Source organism: Phasianus colchicus, chromosome 19 (genome assembly GCF_987193195.1).
Source record: "Phasianus colchicus chromosome 19, bPhaCol1.hap1.1, whole genome shotgun sequence".
In the NCBI taxonomy this organism is placed as follows: domain Eukaryota; kingdom Metazoa; phylum Chordata; class Aves; order Galliformes; family Phasianidae; genus Phasianus; species Phasianus colchicus.
The window spans coordinates 5835505-5853737 of record NC_143454.1 but is presented as its reverse complement, the minus strand read 5'-3'; the positions used below and the strand labels follow the sequence as shown (position 1 = coordinate 5853737).

The following is an 18233-nucleotide window of genomic DNA, read 5'->3' as shown; positions in this document are numbered from 1 at the left end:
ACAGCTCTTTGAGCCTCACTCCCTTCTGTGCCATCCTTCTTCTTTCTGCACGAGTTTCCTACAGCTGGAGGCATCTCAGTGACTTTAGCACAGCGAACCCAAAAAAAGACACACAAGTTGTTGAAATTCAGCTCTGCAGGCGGAAAGCTGGCACAAGATTCAGCCTTGGCAAAACAATCCTGACGCTTCCTTTTTAAGCCACATTCCCCAAGTCTAGCTCCATTCCTACATGGGGTTTGAAAGCAATCCGTGGCACCAGCAGGATTCTCACCAGCTCTATCTCCCAGCCCGACAGAAACAGGCCTTTAAAAATAGTTCCATGCCGCTGGGTGGGATTTTCCTCTGCAGGTGCTGCGCAATACGGAACGAGATGAGATTCTAATCATAGCTCCCTCGCAGAGGGAAGGGTTCAGAGTTGAGCCTCATTTTCACAGCAATATCGCTATGTTCTCTGGGTGTCAGGGGAGCACATATTGCTGTCGTTTCCCCGTGCTGTGTTTGCGTATCAGATGCAAAGAGCGGCAACGATGCACGCAGCTTCCCCTCTTCTCACGCCACAGTCCCACCCGAGTCTGCTAAAAATCCCCCATGCTGTAAAACAAAAAGGTTTTTCCCCCAGATTAGTCAGAATCAGCACGTGTCTCTGCACATCCAGTTGCCACCAGCTTGCTGGAGGTGTGCACCCTCCTTGGCTCCTATTGCTGGCTCCATCACTGCCATGCCAGCAGCTGAACACAGCTCCTGCCAGGTCCCTTCACTGCAGAGCCAACAGCCCCTGGGAGGAGGAGAGCTCAGCATCTGCATCCCCTCAGCAGAGCAGCCGGGGTGCCTCGAGGCATGGGGGAATTCTGACAAGGTCTCTCAACCTGATCCAGCCAACGTGTCCGCCATCTGCTGAGCGCAGTGCAAGTGGGAATTGCATCACCAGCGCACAGCACAGACAATGGCATCTTCTCCTTTTGTTTTCCTCTTTATCTGGCACTGTCTCTGCTGAGTTATGCTCACTGCCTGCTCATACAACTTGGGCTGTGATAACTCTGCCTTCCCTATTTCTCCATTGATGTGCTTTCAGAAGTTTGAGTCTGGCCACGCACAGTAACCTCAAGGCGTATATGGCATAGCCTAAGCATCCAAGGCCAGGCTGAATGTGGCTCTGAATATCCTCATCTAGTGGTTGGTAACCCCGCCCAGAGCAGGGGGGCTGAAATTAGATGATCTTTAAAGTGCTTCTCAACCCAAACCATTGTATGATTCTGTGATTCATGGTTGAAGAATATGTCCTAATGGAGATCCAAGCCAGAACCCCATTCCACAGACTGTACCTACCACAAACCCTGGGAGGTTGTGAGAAGGGATGTACTTCTGGCATAGCACCCACCCCACTGGCTGCTCTGCCTGTTGTTCCTTCCTCTCTGATGTACAGACATTTTCTATGCCCCAGACTTTATGAGGATGTTTCATTTTTAGCCTTTTCCAGCACTATTAAAGCAACTTGACTTTTTGCTTTGCTTTAAGGACATGGAAGATGACATGTGGAACCAGCTTGGATTAGAGCATGCTTGCACTGATCCTGCAGCCTGGAGTCACCTGGGTAGAGAGGCACTGGCACAAGTTGCTCAGAAAGGTGGTGGATGTCCCAAGCTTGCAGACAGCCAAAGTCAGGCTATTGGGACTCTGAGCACTCAGCTCTAAGCATCCCTGTTCACTTCAGGGAGTGGGACCAGATGGCCTTTAGGGGTCCCTTCCAATGCAGACAATTTTATGATTCTGTGATCAAACAGGGAAGGATGTGTGTATTTCAGGCCTAACCTAGAGAAGGATGGGAGCATTTGGGATCCATGCCCATCCAGGTACCCAGCCTGGAGCATCCCCCCAGTCAGCACTTGCCCTGGCAAACCTGCCCAGGTGCATCTGTGCCTGCAGGACCCTGTAGACCAAAATCACGGGAGAATAAATAATATTCATAACATGGAGTGATGCAGCCACAGCCTCATCACAGCACACACAGTTTACTGCTGCCCTCCATCTCACGTCATCCACGCTTTACCCACAACCAGCAAACCACAGACAGCAGCAAAGTCACAGCAGTGTGACCACGGAGCTGTGACCTACTCTTAGATCCACACCTCCACATACACAGATGTTTAATCAGATGCATGACAGGGCTGGCAAATCCTGTCTCAGAGCTGTTCCGTGGTTACCAGCAGCGAAGCTATTAAGCCCCTTTTGCAGCCCCATATGCATTCACTTCATGCATTTAATCCTGACAGCCCTAGTAAATTCTTCTGAAAATAAAAGAAAGCCCTTGTTTCCCCCCTCTCTGAGCTACCACTTCTTGTTAAATGTCATTAAAAGCAGAACCCACAATAACATCAGCCCTGCTGAAGGTTGAAACCACCTTGACTGCAATCCTGGCGTGGCACTGGATACAGAAAAATAAAGCAGAAAAGCAGATACTTCCTTCCACTTCTCTGTCAGCTCCACTTTGCATCAAAATCTCCTTTGTATGTCACACAGTTATTAAAGTTGTGGATTGTGGCTCACAGTGTACGCGTGTGAATGTGAGTGTGCCTTGGAAACTGGGTCACCCAGAGAGCTCTGTGAAAACTCGGCCCTGACAAACCAGGCTGGCGAGGCTCAAAGATACCCCTTGTAATGCTTTCCTGCCTCCCGTCATGCTTTGAAAGGAGCAAATAATACTACTTTCTGCTGTATTCTTGTATCTTTTATTCAGCAGTTTCCTGAAGGTAAATAACCTCCGGCAGGCAAATCTAAGAGGATGCTCCTATCTCGTTTGCTGTCTCCTCGCACCAAAATCATGATCTGTTTTGCTTTCATGAGGCTTTTTATAAAACATTCCCTTTTTCCACGAGAAGCAGCTATCACAGAGGGCTATCAGCTCCCCAGGTGTGGCTACAGCTCCATCCCAGCATCTCATCCTTCCATATCCCAAAGCCCCAGGAGGGCACCAACCCAGAGGGATGGGGAAAAGCATGGAGCAGGGGGAACACAGCCAAGGGGCAGCTGCAGGAAGGGTGTTTGTCAGGAGAACCAGAGGTAGAAAAGTGGTTGGAAGGGTCTGGCTTCAGGCATACACCTGCTGGCATGGGGAGAGAATCCTCCTGTAGAGGACTCTAAACTACACCCAGCCCTCCATGCTTCAATCCATCCCAACACGCAGTAATGAACTCGTGAACCCAACGAGCAGAGGAAGCAAGGCAGGGGTCAGTAGGGTTGTTCCAGCAGTGAGCAATGGGATCTCCAAGCAGTGAGTTGGCACAGGCAAGTGACAGTAGGGGAATTACTGCCCATCCTCCACGCTGCCTGGACTCCAAAGGATTTAAAGACTGTTTAAAAGATGTTAGAAAAGGACACCCTTTTTCCAGCCTTCCTTCTTCCACATGTTTTGGGATGTGTCGGTCACAAAGAGGAGAGGGAAAGGCTGAGAGAAAGGGACAAGAAAGGATAAAGGTTGGAGAGTAGATCTGGAGAAAAGCCTATCGTGGCTGTGCTCTCCAGGAGCATAGGCTGCAATTAGATCTCTTTTGCCATATTAATATCATTGCTAAATCTAGAGGTGCCTGCAGATGCGACTTGGGCAGCTGGTACGTGCAGACACTTTCAGGTTCGCATCTCATTTGCTAAAAATAAAGGTTTAAGGGGGAAGCAGTGCAAGAAAACTGGTGAAGGGAGCAGGTCATGCTTGTCTGAAATTGCATCCAGTGATTGCAACTGCTGAAATCTTCAACTAAATTCAAATCTTTTGCAGACCGAAGGTGTAGAGAGTGCTGCAGAACAGGTTTAAGGTTCCCTTAATGAACACATGAAGGTACATATATTACAGACTCCAAGGCCAGAGTTCCAGCTACTTTAAAATATATGGTGAATGAGTCCTTCTCCTCCAGCTGGTGGGAGCAGGATTAGTGCAGGAGGTGCATGCTGGCCCCCCTGGGAACCACCTGTACAGGGCAGACAAGGGGAGGAACAGTCCAACCCTATTTTCATGCAGGATGGCTCAGGATGACTTTTCCAACCTTGATTTAAACCCATCTTCTCAGAGGTACTGATTTCAAATCATTTTCCTTCTGCTATTACTCCTGAAGAAAGCACTTAAAACAGATTCATCACAAAACCTCTGCCTTCCAGGTGCTTTATATACAGAATCACAGGTGTTGGAAGGGACCTCTGGAAATCACTGAGTCCAACCTGCTGCTAAAACATGTTCCCCACCTGTCCCATCAGTGCTGGAAACCCTGTGACCAAACCACCTGCAGCAGCTGAGCTACAGCCACATTCTTTGGGATGCTGCACCATTCCCTTTCCTATCCTTTCCATTCCTTTTCCATGATTTTCACAGCTTTAAGAGCCATCCCTGATTACTCAGTGTTTCTGTCTCTGCCTGGGGAGGCCAAGGCTGGCTGATAACATTGGCTGATAACATTGGCTTCACCTTCTATGCAACCTTGGAGCCAAGGGTCAGTACCAGAAGTAAATGGTCTCTTTTTCAAACCATGATTAGCTGTCATTTGTCACAATTCCCAACGTGAGCTCAGAACAACTAGAGAAGGAATTGCTCTTTTCCCACCCTGCTCCATCCCTCCCAGGCTCAGGCAATGAGCGTGTATTGACATCACTTACTTGAGATATTTTGCAAAAGGCACTGAGTGAAATTCACTCTGTGGATCTGTCAGTGCTTTTTCACAGCCCACACACACACACGTGGTACAGCCAGGTGATGGTTTAACATTCAAAGAGTTGGGGTGAGCTCTGTCATGGAAATGGGATTTCCGTTTGGTTAAAATTTCCCAGCGTGGCACAAAACAGAAAAAAAAAAAAAAATCACCAGTCTTTCTACAAAAGCAAATAGGTGCTCTTTAATTTGGGTAGGTGGAAGCATTTGTATTTCTTGCTTTTGTTATGAAAGGCTGGGCAGGTTATATTAACTGAAAGAAACCGCAGAATGAAAAGCTCTGGTGAAAAACATCAGCCTGAGAGTGAAAGAGCTGTGAGTGGAGCAACATCAACCTTTTTTTCCATTCTCTCCAGAACATATTTAGAACTGCTGTACTGTTGTTTCATGGGAAGTATCTGCTCCAAGATGACACCCCCATGCAATACAGAGCCAGAAACCCCACTATGGCTATTTCTATTCTGTAGATTCTCTGCCCTACCTCATTAAATTACATAAACCACCTACAAAATTGCATCTCCCAAAGGACAAACGCTCCTCTTGAAGAGTTTCAACCTGTTCCTGTCAAACACCATTCAGCTCAGACAGAGCAGCTGCTTTTCCTCGTTGCATCATTTCTTCTGACATCAGAAGTCTGTGCTAATATCTGGGGAGGCCGACAAAGTCCTCATGCAGTGCTGCTCCCACAGCCACCCTGATCCAGGCAGCAGAAACACCAATGGCTCTTTTCCTTTCTTACAGGATGCCTGTGCTGCAGTGTAGAGACCACAGATACAACTGTGTTAACAAGGGCTTGCTCTGTTCAGAGCCCTCATTGCAAACTACATCTTCGTGATGATGCTGGCACGTCACGGTGGCCTTCCTCAGAGACACTGATCTCTGCAATGCAAGTAGAACCAGAGCTACATCTACATGCTTGGCATGGGTCAGATTAAGCACATAGCAAAAACAGAGCACATCCCTGTTACAGATGAGATGAAATAATCTTGGCTGCAGCAGCCCTTTGGAGCTTCATCTCCATCTGTTTTTATGACCTAGGCCACAGTTGCTTTAATAATTGGAACATGCTTGGCTCCTTACATGAGAGATGAATACAGATCTGTTCACATATTCACCCACATGAGTAAATAATAATAGCAAAGCTACCTGCTGTACACTGAGCAACAAAAACTCATGTGAACTATAACACAATAGAAAGCACAGCAATGACAGCAGAGCAGAAAGGTGCTAGACTGCAGCAAGCAAGGACTTGCTCAAAAGCAACAGCCATGGGCACAGAAATAAAGGAAAAAAGCTACTAACCTTTGGAAGACCTTAGGTACACAGGGATCTCCAGCAGAATACCATTGCCTCCACTGCCAACACTTAAATGAGGTCTGGGAAGGGGTGGATCCTGGCTCCATCCCTTCTGGTTGTGCACCTGAGCTCCCTTGGGTTGGCCCTGCCTTTCCAGGTGCTCAATCACTACTTCAAGTAAAGTACTACTTCTATGACAGCATTTCCACTACATCAATACATATGAAGACATGAGAATGTTCAGTTTTCCTTTGGAGATTTGCTTCCAGTAACAAGGGCAAATGTATGTGTGTGTAAGCCACAATATTTTCCCTTTGACGCAGTACTGTTTTGGTTTGAAAGAAGGATTTGCCTTTATTTTATTGGGGAAAGAAAGTTGTTCTGGTAAAGGAGGGATTTGCTTTTTTTCCTAGGTAACAATGATGGGACAAGAGGTGATGGCCTGAAGTTGTGCCAGGGGAAGTTCAGGTTGGATATTAGGAAACACTTCTTCTCAGAAGAGTGGTAATGCATTGGCACAGGCTGCCCAGGGACGTCAGTGGACGTGGTGGGGTGGGCTGAGGTTGGACTTGGGGATCTTAGAGGTCGTTTCCAACCATAATGATTCTAGGAAAGCCAAGTCTACTCTTTCTCTGCCAGGTAAATAGTGAAAATACAACTGTTCTCAGCCTTTCTCTCCTCAGCTCATAAACCACAGAGTACTTTTTGGTGGCAGGTCGGGTTGGGAAGGGAGGACAGCTGGGAGCATGGGAGCCTGCAGTGACAGGTGGACACCTACAGCACACAGCAGCTTGGCACTGCACCCCAACATGGGCTGTTCTTGTCTTCTGCCACACTGTTCTGCTGAGCATCATGCCTCGCAGGAATGTATATCCTGCTTCTGATGCTGAAGATTTGGCAATAAAATAAATCAGCTTGTGTCTTCTAAGCACTGACTGTTATTGAGGCCAAGGGAATATCTAAATGTATCAAGGGAAACAGGTATGGTGTTGACTGGGCTCACAGAGGATAAGCCTCATCTGTTTCCCTTGTTTTCTGAACAAGGGTCTCTGCTCCAGTCTCTGCCTCACAATCTCTCCACCCTCACCCTTTCCTGAATCCATTTTGGCTTTTGTTCTTTGTCTTGGGCAGCAAGAAAGCCCAGGGCAATTCATGAATCTGCCTCTGCTATGGAGACCCCAAGAGTGTTTGAAGAGGACGAGGATGCCACGTGACTGCCTTCTGCTTTCTTTGTACAGGTGGGAGCCTCCTCTCTGCATCACCCCTGCTCTCCTCCTAAAGTTGTTTTGATATTCAATAAACCATTCCTTTTTAAACAATACTGGCCTAAACCCTTATTGCGATGCTCAGAACTACTTGCAGGCTTTCTGAAGCCCATTATTACAATTACAATCAAGAATCATAGGATGCTGTTCTCCGTGCCAGAAATACGTACGCACTGAACTGTTTGCAGAAGAGACACAAAGAAGGATGGAGAGGTGCTGCTTCCGTACTGCTCAACTCAGGAGCACCCCATTTCATTATACCTCATTCTTTTTCTGATGTAACTGATGATATCCAGGCTAATACTTGCTTTTCTTCCATACTCTCCAGTAGCCTTGATGCAAGGAACCTAGAGCTGGGCCTGTATCCCAGCTCTACCTCCCATAGCCCATCCCCATCCCCTGCCCTGGGTGAGGGTCTGGGGGTGCTGTGAGCTGCAGAGCTCAGGGCACATTGATCAAGGCAGAGGTGAGGAGCATTGCACTTTGGAACCGAAAAACAAACTGTCCAGGTAAGCAAACGCAGCATCCAGCTTGGTTTTATTAAAGCTTTGTCTCGTGGGTCATAGACGACCTTAGAGAGGGCTGTGAGATTTTTGTTAGTGTTATCCCAATACACTACTGACAGAACACACAGAGAGGGGACTGTGGTGCAGCTTTTTCCAGCACAAGCCCTGAAATTAGCTTTCTGTCTTTTGCAAATAATGTCTGAAGTCAATCTCACCTATCGCTGGCTACCACAGAGATGTTGCTATCTGGTGCTTAGAAAAGTGAGATGGATCAGGCCCTTTCTTCTGAGAAAATATCAAGTCTGATTCATCACTCAATTGCTTCTGTTTTACCTCTGTAGAACGGCATTGATTAAGAGGGATTTGCAAGTTTAAGACTAGACTAATTCAGTGATTAATCCCAACCAAAGCCTTCCGTAAATAGAGAGCAATACTCCAACAGTATTCAATATCCAACACGTCAATAAATTGCTCTGTACTATGATTCAATGGCATTAAACTTTCCTTCCTTTTAGTCACGGTGGTGATGGGGTACTTTCAGTATTGCTAACCCAGACCTAAAGACCTAAATCTTGTTTCTTTTCCTATCATGTTTAGAGTTGAGAGCCAATAGTTCTGTACCTTCACTCTCCCCTGGAAACCCCAGGGTCCACTCATAGTGGCAGACTGAATTCCCCCTAAGCAAAGCTGAGTTTCAGAGGTAAGAACAGCCCATCCATTCTCAAATCTGTCCACTGATCCCTGCATGGATTGCTGGACCAGCTTCAGCTGATTGCTACGGACAACCACAGAGCTCAGGCATCTGCAGTTTTTTGAGCTGTTGCCACTGCTTTTCTTGATAGCTGCCTGGAGGAAGGGCAGTCATCAAAGTAGGTGTTTCTGTAGTGCTTTTACATTGCCTCTCTTCACTTCGTCCAACCCTGAACAGCCACAGAAGTACCAGCTTCTGAGCATCAAACATCAGCCAGGGCTTGGGTGGGAGACAGGACAGAAGTGATGTTTCTTTCTCTTTACATGAGTTTTATCTCCTCGTGATTCCATTTTTTGCCTTCTAGCAGGACTGACATCAGCTGCCTCCAGAAGATATGCCTGCTGATTTCCTTGTCTTTCCACTCCAGATAAGTGTTCCTCCTCAGATATCGGGACAGTCCCAGCCTCTGCCTCAGCAAGGTCTTATCCACTTCCCCTAGTACGATCATGATGATTCCAGCCTTCCCTTCAACAAGCTGCCAGGACTGAGCAATGTCAAACTCAAAGCTACACCACTTGCTTTCCAGAAAGTCAGCTGAGATGACTGCAATGACATTTCTGCTACTCAGAAAACCTTCTTGGATTATATTAGTGACAATGGGTACCCCTGGTAAAAAATCCCTGTAGTAAAGACAAAGCTGGAAGGGAGGTTTTCCTTCTTCTAAGGGTTCCACCAGCTCTTTCATCACCCATTCTTGGTCTTTGCTGGAATGGATAACAAAGGCATCATAGGTATCTCCCCTTTCTGCAGAGTGTTTATACCCACTGAGCAGCACCAATAAGTAATATAGCTGGAAGTAGTACTTATAAATGAGGAATAGAAATATTCCTGCAGCAAGCAAAACAATCACTGAGCATGCTACTGTGGTTGGGTTGGGATGGCAAGAGGACATATCGAAGTTTAACAGGCTCACATTCTTCATGTAGGCAGGTGTGTGGCATATCATCGAACGCTTGTTCTGCAGTAGATCCTGCTTTTCCTTGACCCATTTCAGGAAGTTCAAGTGTATGCAGGAGCATTCGAATAAGTTATGAGAAATGTCTAGCAAGACCAGACTGTCAGGCAGGATTTCCAGGGCTGAGTCTGACAGAAAACTCAACTGGTTGTTGCTGAAATCCAGGGATGTGAGGGCTTGGAGTGGCCTGTAGGTTACAGGATCAAAAGTCAATAGCTTGTTGTTGCTGATGATTAGCTCTTTTAGTTCAGAAAGTGCGTTAAATGTACTTTGGTCCACCCATACTAATTTGCAACTTGAAATATCCAAGATGCGGAGGCGTCTTACGTTTTCAAAGTGGTTGATCAGTGTATTGTTCTCAAAGGAGTTGCCTGCCATCTTGAGCACTTGCAAAGAGTTCAAGCCATGAAAGATATGATGGGATATAACATGAGTTTTGGTGTAGGAGATATCAAGGTAAATGAGTTTCTGAAGGACTAGAAAGACAGGGTAGGTGCCATGATGAATTAACTTTGTGTGTTGAAAGTCCAAGTATAGCAGATTTCTCAGATTAGCAAAATCTCCAGTCAAACTGATGTCAGAATTGAAGCTTAGGTTCAAGTGTTTCAAATTTGGAGAGCCGGGAAACTTAGGGGAACAGCAGGTAAGGAAGGAGAGACGATTCGCACTCAAATCAATGACTTCCAAGTAAGTTAGACTCCCAAAGTTTTGCTCGAAGCTATTTAGGTCTTTGCTCTTGGTAATACGAAGCACTCTCAACTCCTTAAAAAGAGAGAGCTTCTCAGCAGGCAATTCCTGAAACTTACATTTCTTCCATTCCAGATGTTTCACTTGAGAAAACATAGGAACCTCTGACAACGTTCCAAGATTAAGGTCTACCAACCTAATAGTGGAGACATTGCCTATGCAGTCAAAAAGAGTGTCTGTGTCATTCTCAAACTCTCTGAAACACATTAAGACAAACTCCTGCATCTGTACCTGACACAGTCCACTCAAGAGTCCGTTCTGAAATGCTGTCATTTTCATAATGTTAGTGAATTCTCCAACTATTAGTCTGTTGACCTGTAAACCTGCCAGGCCCTGAAGAGAAGAGTGCATCACATGGAGGTTCTCAAAAGAGGATCTCAGAACCAGTTCACCAAGGTGAATCTTTGCAAAGGATCCTGACTGGATGTATTTTATATTGTTCATAGAAAGTACCAATGTGAGGTTGAGCCTGTTGGTTTCCCTCAGGGCATCAAGGTCCCCTTTGGAGATATATGTAATATTATTGGAGGAAAAGCTCAGGTGCCTGAGAGAGGTCAGGTTGGCAAAATACTTAGGAAGCTTCAATGAAGCAATGTTGTTATGGCCCAGATTCAGCTCCTGCAGGGTATTCAAGTGTCCGATGGGTAGGTCAGACAGAGAGGATATGCTGGTTTCCACCAATACTAGTTTTTTCAGAGACGTTAAGCCATAGAAGGCTGCCAGACCCAGATGCTGGAGGGAATTGGCAGTTAAAATTAAGGTGGAAAGGTTATAAAGATCCACAAAAGAGTTATCTTCTATTGCATGGATGTGGCACCTGTTAAGCAGGAAAAAAGGGTAAATGTGGCTGAAGCACTGTCCCTTTCAGCCCACATTCACTAACAATACTGCACTAGGTAAGAATGCAATGTTATCAGGCTCAGCATCACTCTGAGGTTTGGTTTGGCTTTATAGCACTGACCAGTACCCCTGAACCCAACCCTTCAAACTACAGGTGAACATTCTCATTTCCCAGGAAGGGGCACAAAACAAAAAGAATTATGTAATAACAGGAGACCTTCTCTCGTCCCTTCGTCCCTCCCTAAATCTGAAGCTCAATTGCAAAGCAAGAGACCTGGAGCCATGGCAAAGGTCAGAACTCATGCAGGCAGAAGGAGAGAAGACCTAAAATTTGAGGCCCAAATCCATTCTGCAATGAACTCATGAGCCTTACAGCCAACCTGCTCTGTCACTTCAGAGCTGTAATTGTCATGGGATGGAGTGAAACAATTTACCCAGAGAAATTGTTGTCTCAAGCGAATGAAAACGATATATCAGTTCAAATCTGCTAATAGACCTCCCCCACCTCCTCCCCCAGATGCGTGAGTAGAAAGGAAAAGAGGATACGTTGGTATTTTAAAGCAATCTTTTAAAAAATTAATGCACCTTCATTTTTATTTTTTATTTTACTCGTGATTAGAAAAACAGTCCACCCAACGTGTTCCACTTCGGAGTTTTTGTAACAGTGAAAAGTCTGACATTTTTCTTGTTTAGAGAGAAGTGGAACATCTTCCTTCCTCCTCCTCACATCCCGTCCTACAAGATCAGACTGACAGGCACAGCTCTGGGCAATGTGCACTCAGTATCTGGACTGAAAGCTGCACATCATTGCCATGGCATGGGCAGGGAGACAGAGGGATGCAAGCAAGAGTGAAACAGGAAACAGGCAAGAGCCACGAGACTCCAAAATAAGGAACTGCTGAGGCCCACATGGTGAAGACAAACCAATAACCATATAAAAAGGCTAATTACCTTGAAAGATCCAGAAGCTGCAGTTCAGGTACTGATGAAAAATAATTTGAGCTCAGCGATTTCAGATTGTTGAAACTGAGGTCCAAGTCTAGGGTGGTGTTTGGGATTTCAGCAGGAACTCCAGAGATGTTCTGTCCTGTGCATCTGAAAGCTATGCTGGGGATGACCTGTGGCAGATCTCAGTCAGCACCAAATGTCAGGAAATCATACAGCTATACAGGAAAGCAGAACCTTGTGGCTCGTTTCTAAGCGAACCTTCCAGCTCATTTCTAAATGAGCTGCCCTGAGCTTCAGGAAATAAGCTCATATATCCGAGCACCTGTCCTCTTTCTAATAGGACCAATCTTACTCCCCAGTGAGAGCTGCATTTATTGTTGATTGAAAAGGACAGTGTTCCCTGGGGCTAAGGGTGACCCAGCAGCAACCTCTGAGAGAGCAAAACAAACACACAGGGATGTGTGCTGTGCCCAGGACCAGCTCTCAGCTAGGTGACATTGCAGACAAACCGGCAGAGAGAACAGAAATTTCTGACAGTAGTAAGTAAAGTTTGTAACTGATTGGTGCCTGTTTGGGGTTTGGGGTAGTGGTGAAATCAGTGCACAGTGTGAATCAGGCAAAAATTGCATAATTTGCAGATGTTTTAGGCAGGGCTCGGATCTCTTCCTGAAGGGAATAGAACCATAGAATAGTTTGAGTTGGAAGGGACACTTAAAGGCCATCTGGTCCCACTCCCTGCAGTGCACAGGGACACCCACAGCTCCATCAGTGCTCAGAGCCCCAGCAGCCTGAGCTTGGCTTCTGCAGGGATGGGGCACCACCACCTCTCTGTGCAACCTGTGCCAGTACCTCATCATCCTTATGGCAATATAAGCTAACAATAAGCAATGGTTAAAGCTGCTTATTCTGGTTCTCAGGTGCTTCTGAGACCAGTGTTTACTTCAGATATTTCAATTGCCTTGGTAACAGCCTTGGAAGAAAGAAGAGCTTTCCTAGGAAAACTAACACACGACAGTTTTGATGCGCAAACCTCAAGCAGAAGAGAAAGTTGCACCAGAGAAGCGAAAGGATTTTGTGCTGGTATTCAAAAATCACATACCTCCAGGCAGGGAGCGGGGATGCATCCTGCCAGCAGGGACAGCACGAGCAGCAGCCACAGCAGCACCCTGAGCTGTGCAATGGGAGCCGCACTGCTGGGCATCTTTGGGAGAAAGCACCATGGGTGGCACTCAGGGATGTGGAGCAAAGGATCCCTCCCCCAAGCACTGCATGCTTCACCACGCCTGCTTCTCACTGCACGTCACTGCGGGTTGCACAGGGCAGGAAGGGAAGTGAAAGCGGTGGCTGCCCAGTTTCTAGACATGCTTGCACTGAATTGCTCTTCTAGCAGTGCTGTCACTTGATTGCTTCAGATTAGATCAGGCTAAATTAGTGAAAAAAGGGAAACTTTCGTGAAACTCTGAGCCCTGTTTCCAAAAGGCCAGATTTCACAGCCATAACACAGCACTGCCCCAGGACGGGGATGCCCAGGACTGGCTGGGCTCTGTATTCAAAGCCTTGCTACAAAATTGAGTTTGTTGAGGGCTGTCTCGATGCCATCCTTAACTCAAAGCACAGACACAGCTATTGTTTCTGGAGGAGATGTTTGCAGTATTAATTTAATTCAGCTGTGAGCTTTCTAACAAAGCTCCTTGCCTTCATTTACCTTGATAAATGGTAGTGCTTTATTGTATCTAGTCGTGTGTTTCTGTAGATAACTGAGAGTTGTTTCTGAGGATGTAGCTGTAGGGTTGGGGGATATTATCGACACGGAAAAGTGGCAAGAATGGGAAATGAGGGCAGGATATGAGTCTAGAAGTAGATAGAACAGGGAGTGGCTAATGATGAAACTGTGAAAATTGATAGTAAATAATATAAGCTGCTACACCAGGTGAGCAGCAATACACTTATAAAATCTCGGGGAGAGGAGATGGACATGGGACTTCTTTGGCAAGGTCAGCAGAGGGCCAGTGAGGGATGAGGAAATCCTAAAATGACAGAAGATCCCTGTGATAAAAAACACAGGGCAGCACAATAGGAGCTAAATGGGACACCCTGATATGCAGCCAGACAGAGCCCGTTAAGCCAGCAGACAAAAAGTTTGTTGAAATTGGGCAAGTTCAACAAAATCCCTGTTCTGAAAAGCCTCTTGTGATTGCAGGTATTTCCTTTTGCAGATGGAATCAAAAGTGAATGGAAACAATCGCTGACTGCTTCTGTGCCTGGATTAAGGAAATTGGCAGAGCATCATGACTCTGCAGAGAGGACAAATGAGCGTGTCTTTTAGTATTCAATATGCAGAATGAAGCAATCCACTTTTAATTTTTATCTAAAGCTGAGATGAGCCTGAAGTATGCTCCAGACATTAACATTTCAATGGAGACTCGCTGAAGATGTTGGAGAGTTTGGGAGCATCACAAAATCCATCCAACAGCCACACTTAGGGGTCAGGTGGAAAGCACGATGTGAAGGACGTGCAAGAAATGAGCCACTTCTCTCACAGGGGACAGTTTCACAATGCAAACCATCAATGGTTCAAGAGCAAACTGTACAGAAATTGCAAGGAATGGGGCACAAGCAGAAAGCACACCAGCTAGCAAATCAAACCCAGCCACCAGTTTAGAAAGTCAGTGCCAGTTAACTTCACATTCTTCAGCTTGCATACAATGTGCAATGACTGTAGAAAGCATAATGCCTCTGTAATTTCCTCCTTCAGTTCACAAGAAACAAAAGTATTATTTTGAATCCTTTAAAGTGACAAGAATAACATCTAAAATAAAACACGACTCACTGCGCTGGCAATTTTCTGGTAGGATCATCAAAGATCTCTTAGGAAGGAGGTGTTAACGGAAAATCTCAGTGTTTCTAAAAACACTTGCCAGGGTAAACTCTGTTCTTCTGATTATTATAATATACGTAACGCAGCAGCACACGGCATATATGCAATCTCTGTCATCTGAAGGAAGATATTACCCAGCAAAAGATGGCCACAACACAGTTGGACCAACAAAACACATTGCACATTACATTACTTAGACAGCTACTGAGTCACTGAGGTTCAGCTGAGGCATGGTCCCTCCTTATGCACAGCAACTGAGTCATCTGGCTGCAACGGGAAGGCTGTCTGAGCGGATAGAAAAAGCAAAAGGAAACATCTCAAATCCAAAATGTTGAATTTCACTGGCTATTTGCTGGGAAAAGGAAACAAATCGACAGCAATTTATCTAAATCACAATGAAAACTAAAAAATAAATCCAAAAATGGCTCTATAAGATCCTCTCGCTGAGAATATCTTGCTTCCTGGAAACAGTGAGTCAGTGGCTCCCGCAGCCAGCCCAGCTGAGCTGGGCAGCCATGGATAAAGGCAGCACTGAGCTGTGCCCTGTGCCAAGGCTGGAGAAGGGGCTGAGGAGGGGTGTCACTGCAAGGGTCCTCACTGCAGTGCTTGGGTGCCTGCAGCTTGTGATGCTTTCCCACGTGGAATGGGTGTGATGGAAGGTCAGCCTGAAAGACCTCTTGCTTTTGCTTCTGCATCGCGTACCTCCGAAGAGTAAACACACTGAGAGAGTAAATCTGCTTTTAGTGTGGGGCTTTAGAAAAATTGGCCACTCTCCGTCCGAGCAGTGATTGATTCCAGTTACAGGTGATTTAACTGCTGGGCTCAAAGCAAGGGGCATCAATGGTGCAGCCTGAGTGCTGTGCCTGCAAGTGTCAGGTAAGGACGTGAAGGTGGGATCAGAGATGGTCTGTTTGTGCTGTGTGGCACAGACTAAGCCAACTGCAAATGGGGCCACCCAAAACAAAGCATGATCCAGTAGAGCTAAGGTCTTTGCCACTGAGAAAAAGGACAGGTCTGGGAGTACAAAGAGGAAAGATACAAAAACCAAAAACTTCTGTCCAACTTAGTTTGATCGAAAGCAGCTGAGCCTACACTGAAGTAGGTAATGTGTGTCATCAGATGGGCTATTCCCCAAAGCCAAGGTCATATGAATACCCCAGATCTATTCAAAAGCTATTAGGGAAGAACTGTGTCAGGTAACCAGGGACAAATATACGACTAAAGGAAGTGATTAATCAGTGTCAAGGCAGTCACTATCTGTGGCAGGTACTCCATATGGACTATGTCAGGTCATTCAGGAGCCCTACATTTTACACAAGTCAGTGTTCAGTTGAAATGGTTGGAAGGATTTCACACAGATGGTGGAGGCATGCAGACTCACCTGCCAAGTGCTGCCAGGCAGCCATAACAGTGGCCAGGAGCTCCTTTGTCCCTTGAGGACAGGCAGGCAGGCACCACACAGCCCAGCAGCTCCCAGCCCTTCTGCCGTGGTCACCCCTCGACTGCAGAGCTGGGGACTCACTGTCACTGTCCATACAGGGCTGTTTGCAATGCCTGGCATGAATGCACTGTGCTGGGAAGGAATGCAGGTGCCCTCCTGCAGCCCTGAGAAGGATGCTAGCTTTTGCTACTTGAGTAACAATAGGACTCATTTTCCTTTTCTTTCCCCCTCCATTACATCCTTATGGTACCTGGTAGCCTCATTTACATATGTTCTGTATTACCATGGCTCTGCTTTATCCTACTTATTCCACCTCCTTTCCTTCAGTTCTCTTGATAATAACGAGCCTGCTGTAGGGCAGGGATTTATACAGACTACCAGGCAGGAAATCTGTGTAGGACGTGGAGGACTGCAGCTCTCAGCTTTGATGACTGCGACCAGTGCTAAGACTCCTGAGCCTGGTGTTTATGGTTTTGCTCCCATGACTTGTTACTACACAACAGGAAAATGTTGCAATGACTGCAGCATAAAGTGCAAACGCAGCTCCTACAAAGCATTGTGAGGTTCTTGTGTGTGTTACCTAGAGAGAAAATGTAAGCCATCTCCTGGGGTTAGCTGGTAGCACGCTTTGTATGTCAGCTTTTAGATACTCAAATTTCTATGCCACTTTACCAAGAGAAGAACACAGAGTAGTAATTTTCCATATAGTTGAGAGCCCACTGCCACTGCATACAGAGCAGTAACTTCTGGAACAGTTTGAGTCAGATCCAAATGCATATCTGCAAACATTCAGGAACACCATGTTTTTGGAACCCAGCAGAATCTGTGTGGTTATTGTGTGCTAGGTAGAGAGTAAAGATTTATTTGTTTTCAGAACATAACCCGAAGCCAATGTTTAGCCAATAAAGAGAAACTTATCAAAACAATTTTTTTTCCTCCCAATCTCAGTTCCATTCTGTTTGCATGTGCAAGATTAGATCATCCCCTTTTAAACTTTTCTGTGTGCCTTTTCTCAAACTGAGCTGCAGTGAGGCCTTGGTTCGTCCACAAGGCTCCTGGGGCAAGGCAGCTCTGGGAGATATTTGTCAGCATTTCTTTGGCTACGATCGCATGCAGGGTCCAGGGCAAAACCATTTCAGCTCAATAGGAGAACCGGTCTGAGCAAAAGGGAAAAGCAACCAGAGCAACATGACAGGGATCAACTCTTCATGAGATCTGAGAAGGTGTTAGAGAAACCCTTCAGGAGAGAGGGCTGAGACACTGGAAGTTACCCAGGAATTGAATAGCATAGGAAATACCCTGAAAGCCTGACCACAGCAGAGAGGGGAAGGAAGGAAGTGGGAGGGAAAACAGAAGCTTTGCCTGATGTAGAAAGTGTCAGCAGTTATATGGGTAGTGTAGTAATGCTGAAAACTCAGCATGTTGTAAGACATATGCAGCCTGATATAAGTTAAGCCAATTCCACCCTTAGAGCTTGTCCTTAAACAGCTGTGCAGGAGGAGCTGCCTTTCAATGAGGACATGGCTGAAATGGCTGCAACAAAGGGGTTATACCAATATCACCCTCAGCTCAACATCACGCCGTAGGCTCTTTCTCCAAGTAACATTCTGGGGAGTCACTACCTGAGGTTAATCCATGATGATAAAAGGTCAGGAAGAAAGCAGTAAAGAAAGGACGACATGGTGTAGCATCATCCTGGAAGGAAGCTGTAGTGAGAAGATGTGGCCACAGAGGTAGAATGTGGATATGAGCCAGCTGCAGATAGGTGGAGCTTTTATTGAGGTTTCTTAAATGTGGAAGATCTTCAGCACACAAAGCAGACCTGGCAGGGTGGCTCTATTCTCTGAATGATCAGCAGGAGGCACACAAATCTCTGTGCAGTGTGCTGGGAGGAAGATAAAGGGGACTACATGGGT

General features: G+C 46.1%; 1 protein-coding gene across 2 annotated transcripts; it reads right to left on the bottom strand.

Annotated features, from left to right (window-relative positions):
- Nucleotides 1–602: 602 nt before the first annotated feature.
- Nucleotides 603–13314, bottom strand: TLR4 (toll like receptor 4). Of its 2 annotated transcripts, XR_016458759.1 has the most exons (4): nt 13098–13314; nt 12002–12168; nt 5993–11027; nt 603–5569 (listed from the first exon to the last, which is right to left on the bottom strand). XR_016458759.1 is itself a non-coding variant. In XM_031601588.2 (3 exons), the coding sequence occupies exons 1-3, from the start codon at nt 13197–13199 to the stop codon at nt 8768–8770; spliced, it is 2529 nt and encodes an 842-aa protein (XP_031457448.2). In that variant the 5' UTR covers nt 13200–13314; the 3' UTR covers nt 603–8767. The 2 variants fall into 2 exon arrangements, 1 of the variants encoding a protein (XP_031457448.2); XM_031601588.2 differs by having other exon boundaries at nt 603–11027.
- Between the last annotated feature and the right edge of the window lie 4919 nt (nt 13315–18233).

Bases quoted from the DNA above. Each gene is read 5' to 3' on its own strand.
- TLR4 (XM_031601588.2), bottom strand. From the start codon at position 13,199: ATGCCCAGCAGTGCGGCTCCCATTGCACAGCTCAGGGTGCTGCTGTGG. The intron at 12,169-13,097 runs GTATGTGATTTT...GATCTGCCACAG, and splicing joins TCCCCGCTCCCTGCCTGGAG to GTCATCCCCAGCATAGCTTT. The intron at 11,028-12,001 runs GTAATTAGCCTT...CCTGCTTAACAG, and splicing joins CAGCTTCTGGATCTTTCAAG to GTGCCACATCCATGCAATAG.